Source organism: Anas acuta, chromosome 29, assembly GCF_963932015.1.
Source record: "Anas acuta chromosome 29, bAnaAcu1.1, whole genome shotgun sequence".
NCBI lineage: Eukaryota > Metazoa > Chordata > Aves > Anseriformes > Anatidae > Anas > Anas acuta.
Window position 1 is genome coordinate 2,035,767 of NC_089007.1, and position 11,362 is coordinate 2,047,128.

Genomic DNA, 11,362 nt, shown 5'->3' on the forward strand with positions numbered 1-11,362 from the left:
CGCCCCGCTCCCCCCAGCCCAGCCCCTCGGGCTTGGAGCGCTCCCAGCTCCTCTTCGTGGGCTCTCATTTTCCTTCCCTCCCGTTTTCGGCTCGCTTTTATTATATTTATCTCTGTGTTTGCCTTAGCGGCCGCAGAAGTTATTTTAATTTTTTCAGGATATTAAATAAACGCTCTGGCGGAGGGGGCTGCGGCGGGAGGCCCTGCATTCCTCACCCGTTACGGAGCGAGCGGGGTTTGATAGGAGACAACGATTTGGACGGCGCCGATCGCTGGAAGACATCAGAGCCACCGCAGGGCTGGCGTGGCCTCGCGGCTTCCCTTCGCTGGGACGCGGCGGTTGGAGCCGAAACCCCCCCCCAAAAAAAAAAAATCCCCCCCCCAACACATCCCGGGGGTTTGGGAAACCTCGCGCCGCCGTGGGGGGCTCTGGGGGGCCCTCAGAGCGGGGCGAGGGTGGGTTTGGGCTCCCCGTGGTTTGGGGAGGCTCCGGTCGGGGTTTGGCTCGGGGACGCGGCCGGATGCGCTCGGCGCCCGTTGGCACCGGCCCACCCACAGCGAGCAGCGTTTTGGGGGGAAAAACCCCTAAAAAAGCCAACTTGTGTCTAGCGGGGGATCAGCGGTGGGGGGGCCTCGTGCAAGCTGGCACCCACCACCCCAAATTCAAGGCCCGAGGAGGTGGCAGAGCCAACCTGGGGACGGCGTTGTCACCCGCCGTGGCACCGTGTCACCCTGGCTGGGGACGTCCCCGTGCCTCAGTTTCCCCCCAGCGCCCCTGGGTCCCTGCCAGGCGCGGTGACTCAGCGCGCGGTGGCACACGTGGCCGGGGGTGGTGGCACCGGGGGCCCCGCCACGCTGGCACGGGGACCCGCCGCCGGCCCCGTGGGCGCTGGGATGGGAGGCGGCCGAGCACGAGGCCGCTTCCGCCTTCCTCTGCCTTTTTCCGTGGCTTTTTTGGGTTTTGTAGAAAAAAATCAAAAATAAAAATACACAAAAAAAAGCCCCAAAATGGGGCTCGGTGCTTCAAAGCCCTGGCAGGAACCCAAAGCGCTGGGGTTGCTCGGTGAAGAGGGGGGGGTGTGGGGGCGCTGCCAGCCAGCGGTGCCCAAAATCTGGGGGTCCTCGGCCCCACACCGTCACCGTGTGTCCCCCACTGGCCGTGGGGAAACTGAGGCACGGGGCGCCCCACACGTGTGGGGTTGTGTGTTCCCATGCATGGATGTCCCCGGGGCTGTTGGACACGGGGCTGGGGGGAGCACACGTGTGTGGGATGTGCCCGCGTGGTCACTGCAGGTGGGGGACCCCGATGGGACCCCAAAAGGGGTTTGGGGTGCGTGGATGGTCCCTGAGCTTGGGGACATGGGGATGCAGGGACATGGGGACACGGGGCTATGGGGACACGGGGCTATGGGGATGAAGGGACACGGGGACAAGGGGACGTAGGGTTATGGGGACGAAGGGACGTGGGGCAATAGGGACATGGGGTCACAGGGCTATGGGGACGTGGGACCGCAGGGTGCTGGGAACGGGGACATGGGGACACCGGGACCCGGGGCCACGGGGCGATGGGGACACAGAGGGACGAGAGCACAGCGACACGGGGCCACCAGGACGCAGGGACGGGGGACAAGGGGACACAACGGGATTGTCCCCAGCACTGCTCACACTGCGGTGACCCCGAGCAGGGACATCCCCTGGGGGCTGGGGGCACTTTGTGGGGCTGGGTCCCCCCCGCAGCCACGTCCCCGCGTGCCTCAGTTTCCCCCCAGGGAAGGGACGGGGGCACCACGCTGCCGTTGCTCCTGGTTGATCCCTTTATTGCTTTCATTTTTTAATTTTTTTTTGGGGGGGGGAGGGGTAGCCAGCTAATGAGGGGGGGGTACATCAGCGCCTAACGACCTGGGCGTGCTAACGAGGCGGAGGAGAAGGGGCAAACCCTGTCCCTGAGCTCTGTGCGGGGCCAAGACAGCCGGCGAGGCGAGAAAAGGGGAGGGGGGGGGGAGAGAGAAAAAGGGGGTGCTCACCCCAAAAATCCCCCCCCGGCGCTCCCCCCGGCGCTCGGCGAGCCCCCGCCCCGCGCCCCTCGCCATAATTTAAGACATAAATTATAATTTATAACGGGGAGCGGCTGCCGGCCCCGGGGGGGTGTAGGCTTGGCTGGGGTGGGGGGGGGGGGACCCCGAAATAAATATCCCCGGCGAGGAGGAAGAGGAAGGAGGAGGAAGAGGGGAAAAAAGAGGATGAGGAGGAGGAGGAGGAGGATGAGGAGGAAGGCGCGGGGCTCAGATCTCCAGCAAGCTGCCGGCCTCGGGGCTGCCGGCGTCCTTGTCCGGCGAGGCGGCGGCGGGGCGGCGAGGGGAAGCGGGGGGCTGCTGTTCGGCGACCCCCCCGGGGGTTTTGGGGGGCCCGGCTTCGGCGTGGGTCTTCTGGTGTTTGCTGAGGTGGTCGGAGCGGGTGAAGCGCTTGCTGCAGAGCAGGCAGGTGAACTTCTTCTCCCGCGTGTGGGTGCGCACGTGGCGCTCCAGCTCGTCGGAGCGGGTGAAGCGCTTGCCGCAGAAGAGCCAGTTGCAGACGAAGGGGCGCTCGCCCGTGTGCCAGCGCAGGTGGGCTTTGAGGTGCGAGGCTTTGCCGTACACCTTGCCGCAGCCCGGGATGTGGCAGCTGTGCACCGGTTTCTTCCTCAGCCCCCCCGCGCCGCCGCCGCCCCCACCGCCCCCCAACCTCTCCAACTCCTGGCAGTTGGGGCAGTCGCAAGCCGCTCGCCCTCCCGTCCCCGGAGAGCCCCCGCCTCGTGGCCCTTTGCCCCCCGCGTCCCCCAAACCGCTTTTGGGGAGCGGGGTGGCGCCGGGACCCCCGGCGTAAGGCGGGGGGTTGAGAGCCCCGAAATCGGAGCCGTAAGCGGGTAGGGGGGGGCTGAGAGCCGGCTGGCCCTGCAGGGACCCCTGCAGCCCCTCGGCGCCCGCCGGCCCCCCCCAGCCAGCCACCGTTGGGGTGCACGTCCCACCAAGCCGGGGCCGCCGGCCCAGAGCCCCCCGGTAGCCCCCCACCGATGCCGCCCTTGTACCAGGAGCCGTAGGGGTGCGGCATCTCCAGGGAGGGGTAGACCCCCGGCAAGCAGTCGCCCGATGGGTGCCCCTTGGTGGCCACCACCACCGGGGCACCCAACACCTCCTGGGTGCCGGTGGGCGCGGGGAAGGGGTGCCCGAAGGGGCCGTAATCGGGGCCGTAAGGACCGGGCGATGCCTGGGGGCTGGCGGAGGGCGAGAGCAGCCCCGGGCCGCTGGGGAAGGCGGCGGTGTAGGAGTCGCCCATGGCGGGGGGCACCCAAGGGTGCTGGCGGAGGGGGCGGCCGTCAGCGAGGGCACGGGGCCATGGTGGTCTGCGGGAAGAGGGGAAAAAAAGGGGGTTAGGAGAGAGGGGAAGGGGGTGATGGGGGGGGGGGGGGTGATGGGGGGCACCCAGTGTGATGGGGCACCCAGCACCCACTGCAATGGGGCACCCAGTATGATGGGGCACCCAATATAATGGGGTACCCAGTATGATGGGGTACCCAGTATAATGGGACACCCAGTATAATGGGACACCCAGTATAATGGGGCACCCAGTATGATGGGGCACCCAGTATAATGGGGCCCCCATTGCAGTGGGGCACCCAGCACCCCAGGGCACCCATTCCCATGGGCACCTTGTACCACAGGCACCCAGCACCCCAGGGACACCCCCTGCCCCCCTCCCCGCACCCCCGTGCCTCAGTTTCCCCCCACACCCCCCCTGCTGTGGGCACCCCCCTCCCCAAGCAGGGGCTTCTCCGAGGGCTCGTAGCGAGGCTGTGCCGGCAGCGGGGACCCCGCAGCCCCCTCCCCGCAGCCCCCTCCCCGCCGCCTCCCCCCCGCTCCCAATCTCGGCTCCTGCTGCCTTTATGGCCTTTTAATCGAATTACGCTGCGGCCTCCCCCCTCCCCGGCGACTTCCTCTGCTTTTATTCCCTCCCTGAGCCTTCAGCAGCCCCACGCCGCCGGGCTGAGACCGGGCGTCACGAGCTGCCCCCCCCCACCGCCGGCACCCCCGGCTTTTCCCTCCTTTTCCTTTTTTTATTTTATTTTATTTTATTTTTTTCTTCCCCTCCTTTCACCCACTTTGCGGCTTTTTCAGCTTTTTTTTTTTTAATTTCATTTCTTTTTTTTTTTTTTTTTTTTAATTCCTCCCCCCCCCCCTTTTTCCCCTCTTTGCCGTGGTTTTTTTTGCTCCTATTTTTAAGCCGGCCCCGGCCGCGGCCGCAGCGCGCTCCCGGCCCTCCAAGGATAACAAGGGCCAGGCCTGTGCCCCGGGAACGCTGCCCTGCCGCGAGAGCCGAGGTAATTAAAACCAGGGCGAGCGTCTAACGGAGGCACGCTTAAAATAGTGTAAACCTCCCATAAATCAGCTCCGCTTGCGCCGGGAAATTAGGAGCAGGGCCGGCGCCCCGGGGAGCCGCGGGCTGAGAACGGCGCGAGCTCGGTGCACGAGTGGCCGCTGCCGGGGCCGGTGGCTGCGGTGGCTTCGTGTCCCCCCCCCGGGGCTGTGCCATGTCCCCTGCTGGGGACCCCCGTCCCCTGCTATCGTCCCCCACCCCAAATATCCAGGAGCAGACCCTGCCGTCGGGGTGGCCCCGGTTCCCCGTCCCTGGTTCCCAAGTTGCGGTTTTTGGTGCCCAATTTCTGGTCCCCGGAGCGTGGTCCCCAGTCCTCAGTCCCCCAAATCTGTCCCCTGGTCCCCAAGCCCAGGTCCCCAAACCCCCTCCTTGGTCCCCTGGTCCCCAGCTCCCAGTCCCCGGTCCCCAGAGCGCAGCCCCTGTTCCCTGCCCCCAGCCCCTCAGCTCCCGTCCTCGACCCCAGGTCCCCAAATCCCACTCCTGGTCCCCGATTTGTGCTCCCTTGTCCCCAGTCCCATGTCCCCAAACCCCAATCCCATGTCCCCAAACCCCCATCCCATGTCCCCAAACCCCAGTCCCATGTCCCCAAACCCCCATCCCATGTCCCCAAACCCCAGTCCCATGTCCCCAAACCCCCACCCCTGCTCCCTTGTCCCCATTCCCTGGTTCCTCGTCCCCAACCCCATGTCCCCAGCCCCCAGTCCCTGTCCCCACGGTGCCTTTCCCCCAGCCCCAACCTCAGCGGGTGGCCCGAAACCGGGACCCCCCCTCGGCCCCTGCCTCAGTTTCCCCATCCCCACTGCTCCCGGCTCCTTCCAGCCTACGGCCACCAAACGTGGGGGTCCCCGGGGGGGGGTCCCTGGGGGGGGCACCCCTCACCCAGCCGGGCCCTGGCTCCCCCTGCTCGCACGGTGGAGCTGGAGGGGACAGCTGGTGGCAGAGGTGGCACTTGGCACTGTCCCCTCGCCCCCGCAGCCCTGTCCCCTCCATGGGGACAGCAGAGACCCCGCTGGGGTGGGGGACACCGAGGTGGGCGCAGGGACAGCAGGAGGGAGGATCAGGCCCTACAGGGGGGGGAAGGGGGACACCGGGTCCCCGTCCCCTGCCGCGTGGGTGTCCCCACGTCCTGGTCCCTGCGGCTCCAAGGGACCGTGGTGGCTTCTGGTGCCAGCCCCGTGTCACCGCAGGGCCCCGGCTGGCCCAGGGTGGCCCCGTGCCAGGGGAAGACGTGGCCAGGGTGCCACAGCCTTGGGGACAGACGTGTCCCCAGCGGCAGGTCCCACAGCACTGCGTCCCCTGTGAGCACCCAGTGCTCCGTGTCCCAGTGCCTCGGGACCCCGTTGTCCCCCTGGGTGCCATACCCGGGGGTCCCGGTGGCAGCAGGGACGGGGATGGGGACACATCTGGAGGCGACCCCAAATCCCAGGGATGAAAAGCTCCTCGGAGCCACCGAGCCCCGATGCCACCCACCCCGGGGGTCTCTGTCCTGTGGGGTCCCGTACCCATGGGTTCTGTACCCCAGGGGTCCTGTAACCCATGGGGTCCTATATCCCAGGGGTCCTATATCCTGAAGGTCCTGTGTCTTGGGGATCCCTATCCCAGGGGTCCCATATTCCAAGGTCCTATATCCCAGGGGTACCATATCCTGAGGGTCCCATATCCTGGGGATCCCTATCCCAAGACTCCCATATCCCAAATGTCCCGTATCCAGGGATCCTATCCCGAGGGTCCCATACCCCAAAGGTCCCATACCCCCAAATCCCGTATATCCAAGGTTCCCCATCCTGGGGGGTCCCTGTCCCTGAGGGTCCCCTGCCCTGTCCTGACGAGCTGCTGGTGCGGGGCTGTCCCCGTGTCCCCATGTCCCCATATCCCCGTGTCCCTACATCCCCACGTCCCCAAGTCCCACATCCAATGTCCCCAAGTCCCTATGTCCCCATGTCCCAATGCCCCAATGTCCCCACGTCCCAATGTCCCGATGTCTCCATATCCCCGATGTCCCCATGTCCCCATGTCCCCAAGTCCCATGTCCCCAAGTCCCGATGTCCCCATGTCCCCATGTCCCCATGTCCCCAAGTCCCGATGTCCCCATGTCCCCATGTCCCCATGTCCCCATGTCCCCATGTCCTTACCTCTCTCCGGGACTTCCGAGCTCGGGGTCACCGCTAAAACGAGGAGGGGGCGACCGGGGCGGGGGGGGGGGGCGGCACCGGGGGCGAGCCGGGACGGTGCCGGTGCCGGGGATCCCGGGGATGCCCGGGGGTGCCGGGGATGCCGGGGTCGGGGGTGGCGGCCCCGGGGGCTCGGGGGCTCCGGGGGGCTCCGGGGGCTCCGGGGTCCGGTGCAGGAGGCAGCGCCGCCGCCGCCCGCCCCCGCTGTGCCGCCGGCTCTGGCCGGGACCGGGGCCGGGGCCGGGCCGGGAGCCCTGCCCCGAACCGCCCCTCGGCCGGGGGGGGGGGGCCGAGGGGGCCGGTGGGGGCCGGGGGCAGGGCGGGAGGGGAAGGAAATGGGAAGGGGAAATGGGAAGGGAAGGGGAGAGGAGGGAGAGGGGAAACGGGGGGGGAAGGGGGAGAAAGGAGAGAGAAAAGGGAAAAAAGAGAAGAGAAGAGAAGAGAAGAGAAGAGAGAGAAGAGAAGAGAAGAGAAGAGAGAGAAGAGAAGAGAAGAGAAGAGAAGAGGAAGAGACGAGAAGAGAAGAGAGGAAGAGAAGAGAAGAGAAGAGAAGAGAAGAGAAGAGAGAAGAGAAGAGAAGAGAAGAGAAGAGAAGAGAAGAGAAGAGAAGAGAAGAGAAGAGAAGAGAAGAGAAGAGAAGAGAAGAGAAGAGAGAGAAGAGAGAAATAAATATTATCAATGAAGAAGAAAAGGAAATAAAAAGAAAAGGGGAAAGGGAAAGGGAAAGGAAGAAGAAGAGGAAGGGAAAAAAGGAAAAGGAAAAGGAAAAGGAAAAGGAAAGGAAAAGGAAAAGGAAAAGGAAAGAGGAAGAGAAAAGGAAAAGGAAAAGGAAAAGGAAAAGGAAAAGGAAAAGGGAAAGAAAGAGGGATGGGGGGAGAGGGGAAGGGGAAGGGGAAGGGGAAAAAACAAAAAGGAAAAATGAAAAGGAAAGAGAAAATGAAAATGAAAAGGGAAAAGGAAAAGGGGAAAGAGTGAGGATGGGGGAAGGGGAAGGAGAAGGAAAAGGAAAAGGAAAAGGGGAAGGAAAAGGGGAAGGAAAAGTGGAAGGAAAAGGGGAAGGAAAAGGAAAAGGAAAAGGAAAAGGAAAAGGAAAAGGAAAAGGAAAAGGAAAAGGAAAAGGAAAAGGAAAAAGGAAAAGGAAAAGGAAAAGGAAAGAAAAGGAAGTGAAAGGGATGGGAAGAGAAAAGGCAAAAGGGGAAGAGCTGGGGAAGGAAAGGACAGGAGGGAGGGGACAGAAGGGACAGGGGACAGGGGAAGCTGGGGCACCAGGGGCCTGGCCCCCCTCACCCCACAGCCTGTGGGGACCCAAACCGGGGAGCGGGGACGGGGACAGGGACGGGACCCAGGCTGGGGGTGGGGGGACAGGGACGGGACAGGGATGGGGACAGAAGGGACCAGGGCAGGGATGGGGACCAGGGCCAGGTTTGGGGCTGGGACACGGATGGAGCGGGGATGGGGACAGAGCAGGGACGGAGACAGGAGGGGATGGAGCGGGGATGGGGTGGGGAGAAACCGGGAATGGGGCTGGGGGGAACTGGGGATGGGACAAAACGGGACAGGGATGGGGACAGGGATGGGACAGGGATGGGGGACAGGGGGATGGGGATGGGGACGGGATGGGGACAGAAGGAGGACCAGGGATGGGGACAGGGGATGGGGTCGGGGATGGGGACAGGGCTGGGGACAGGGACAGGGACACGAGGTTGGGGACAGGGCCACGAACACCCCAGGGGACAAGAGCCGGGGGATCCCCGGTGCGGCCGAGGCGCCGCTTGCCGACCTCAGTTTCCCCCCGAGCCGGGGTTTGTCCAAACCACTTTTTTTTTCTAAAAAAAAAAAAAAAAAAAATTTTTTTTTTTTCCTTTTTTTTTTTTTTCCTTTTTTTCCTTTTTTTTCCCCCAAATGTCCCGTTTCGGAGCCAGCGGGGCCCTTTCCCAGCCCTGACTCAGGGCTTTCCGCCGCCGAGCCGCTGACTAACAGCCCCCAGCCGCCGGCGCCGCCGATGGCCGCAACCGCTGCCCCCCCCCAAAAAAAAAAACCCTTTACCCAGACCCCCCCGCCGGGGCTTCACTGGTCCCCGGCCCACCCAAACTGGGACCAAACTGGGACCAAACTGGGACCAAACTGGGTCCGAGCGCCCTGGCACCGGCAGGGTTTTGGGCACTGGGCGCTGGGGTTTGGTCAAGGGGGTTATTTGGGGGGGGGGGCTGGGGGGGTTGGGGGGGGGGATTTTGGTCCCCTCAGGGTTTTTGGGGAGCTCTGGGGGGGATTTTTTTTTTTGGGGGGGGGGGGGCGGGTGCTCGGCCCCACTGATTGTAGGGCGGCGCCGCTGCCACCCTATAATTACCGGGGTGGGGGGGGGCAGAGCTGGCTGGGGGGGGGCTCGGTGCCCGCCCTGCCTCCAGCCTGGGGGGGGCGTCCCAGCCCTCCCCCAGCGCTTCCCCATCTCCCCCCATGTCCCCCCCCCCCTCCCCATGTCCCCCCCCAGTCCCATCCCTCTCCCCTTTTTTCCCCTTCCCCCCCCCCCTCTCAACCCCACACCATCAGTTTTGGGGGGGCTCAGCCTTTGGGACGTGAGGGTTTTTTTTTTTGGGGGGGGGCTTTCAGATCCCACAACATCAGTTTGGGGGAGGGCTCAGACCCCATACATCTTTTTTTGGGGGGGGGGCTCTCAGACCCCCTGACATCCATTTGGGGGGGGCTCGGACCCCATAACATCATTTTTTTTTGGGGGGGGGGCAGCTCTCAGACCCCATAACATCAGTCTGGGGGGGGGGGGTGTTCAGACCCCATCGCATCATTGCGGGGGGGCTCCGACCCCATTTTTTTTTTTGGGGGGGGGTCTCCTCAGGACAGGGGTCGCAGGCCCATTGTACCGGGTGGCGATGTCCCCATCCCTGTCCCCCCCCCCCGTCCCGGGGCCGGGGACACCCCCCTGCTCTGCCCCCCCCCCTCTTTTTCCCCCCCCCCCCCCCCGTCCTGCGGTGAGCGCAGGCAGCTGGGCCGGGGCTCCGCGGCCCTTCAAAGGGAGCGCCAATGGCTTCCATGTGTGCTGGGAGGGGACTGGGGGCACTGGGAGGGGACTGGGGGCACTGGGGAGGGGGACTGGGGAGGGGGAGGCTGGGAACGGAGGCACTGGGAGTACTGGGAATGGGGACTGGGAGTACTGGGAAGGGGACTGGGGCACTGGGAGGGGGACTGGGAGTACTGGGAAGGGAAACCACTGGGAATATGGCACTGGGAGTACTGGGAATAGGGAATGGGAGCACTGGGAGGGGGACTGGGAGCACTGGGAAGGGGACTGGGGGCACTGGGAAGGGGACTGGCACACTGCAACTGGGGCACTGGGAATGTGGCATTGGGAATATTAGGAACATGGCACTGGGAGCACTGGGAATGGGGACTGGGGGCACTGGGAGGGAGACTGGGGGCACTGGGAACTGGGGACATTGGGAACATGGCACTGGGAGTACTTGGGAATGGGAAGTGGGGAGCACTGGGAATGAGGACTGGGAGCACTGGGGAGGAAGAGCACAGCAATGCGGCACTGGGAGCACTGGGAGCACTGGGAGCACTGGGAGCACACCGCCCCCCCACCCCAAGCAGCCCCTGTCCCCATGTCCCCCCCGGTGCACCGTGTCCCCAACCCCCCCCCCCACCGCAGTGCCCCCGTCCCCTGTCCCCAGTGTCCCCAAACCCCCAACCCTCACCCAGCCCCCAACAGGGACATTTTGGGGGGGGGGGGACAGTGCCCATGTGCCCCCACCCAACACCCCCAAACCCCAAATCCTTGCCCGGCCACCAACTGGGGACATTTGGGGGGGGGGACAGTGACCCTGTGCCCCCCCCCACTGTCCCACAACACCCCCAACCCTTGCTGGCCACCACTGGGGACGTTTGGGGGGGGGACAGGGACCCTGCGCCCCCCACCCCCACTGGTCCCCAATGTCCCCAAGCCCCCAACCCTTGCCCAGCCACCATTTGGGGGGGGGGGACAGTGGACCCTGCGCCCCCTCCCCACTGTCCCCAACACCCCCAACCCTTGCTGGCCACCAACTGGGGACGTTTGGGGGGGGGGACAGGGACCCTGCGCCCCCCACCCCACTGTCCCCAATGTCCCCAAGCCCCCAACCCTTGCCCAGCCACCATTTGGGGAGGGGGACAGTGACCCTGCGCCCCCCCCGCCATCCCCAACACCCCCAACCTCACTGGCCACCAACCAGGTGACATTTTTTTTTTGGGGGGGGGGCCACATTTCCCCCATACCCCCCCCCAACCCCCCAAACCCCAACCCCTTCCCCAGCCACCAACCCAGTGCCCACCGAGCTGTGCCATCGGTGCGCCCCCCCCCCCCAACTCCCCACCCAAATACCGGCCCCCCCGTGCCCCCTCCATCCCCGTCCCCCCCCATCTTTGCCCTGCGCCCCCCCCTCGGGCCCCCGGATGTTTCTTTTGCGGTCGGAGGCCCCCAAAATAGCGGCGGCCCCAGCGCGTGTGGGTGCGCCGGCCACGGCTGCCAGCGCCCGCGGGCTCCAGCCGGCCCCCGGGGGGGGGGGACTGGGGTGGGGGGGGGACGTGGGAGTCTCGAGGGCTCGTATAGGGTTGAGCACCCCCCCCTGCGCCCCGCTGGTTTGGGTTCCCCCCATTGGGTTTTTGGGGGTTTTGGGGTTTTTGGGGGTTTGGGGGGGTTTTTGGGGTTTGGGGGGGGGGAAGGGGGGGTTTGGGGTGTTTTCTCGCCCTGGTTTGGTTGTGGGGGGGTAAAGGGGGGGTAAAGGGGGGTGG

General features: G+C 65.3%; 1 protein-coding gene across 1 annotated transcript; it reads right to left on the reverse strand.

The window, feature by feature from the left end:
- Positions 1–2,116: 2,116 nt before the first annotated feature.
- SP7 (Sp7 transcription factor) lies at positions 2,117–6,673 on the reverse strand. Its single transcript, XM_068663454.1, is given in 3 exon segments — positions 2,117–2,971; positions 2,973–3,378; positions 6,542–6,673. Coding segments are annotated over 2 exon segments (1,029 nt in total). The 5' UTR covers positions 3,312–3,378; positions 6,542–6,673; the 3' UTR covers positions 2,117–2,281.
- Positions 6,674–11,362: the final 4,689 nt, after the last annotated feature.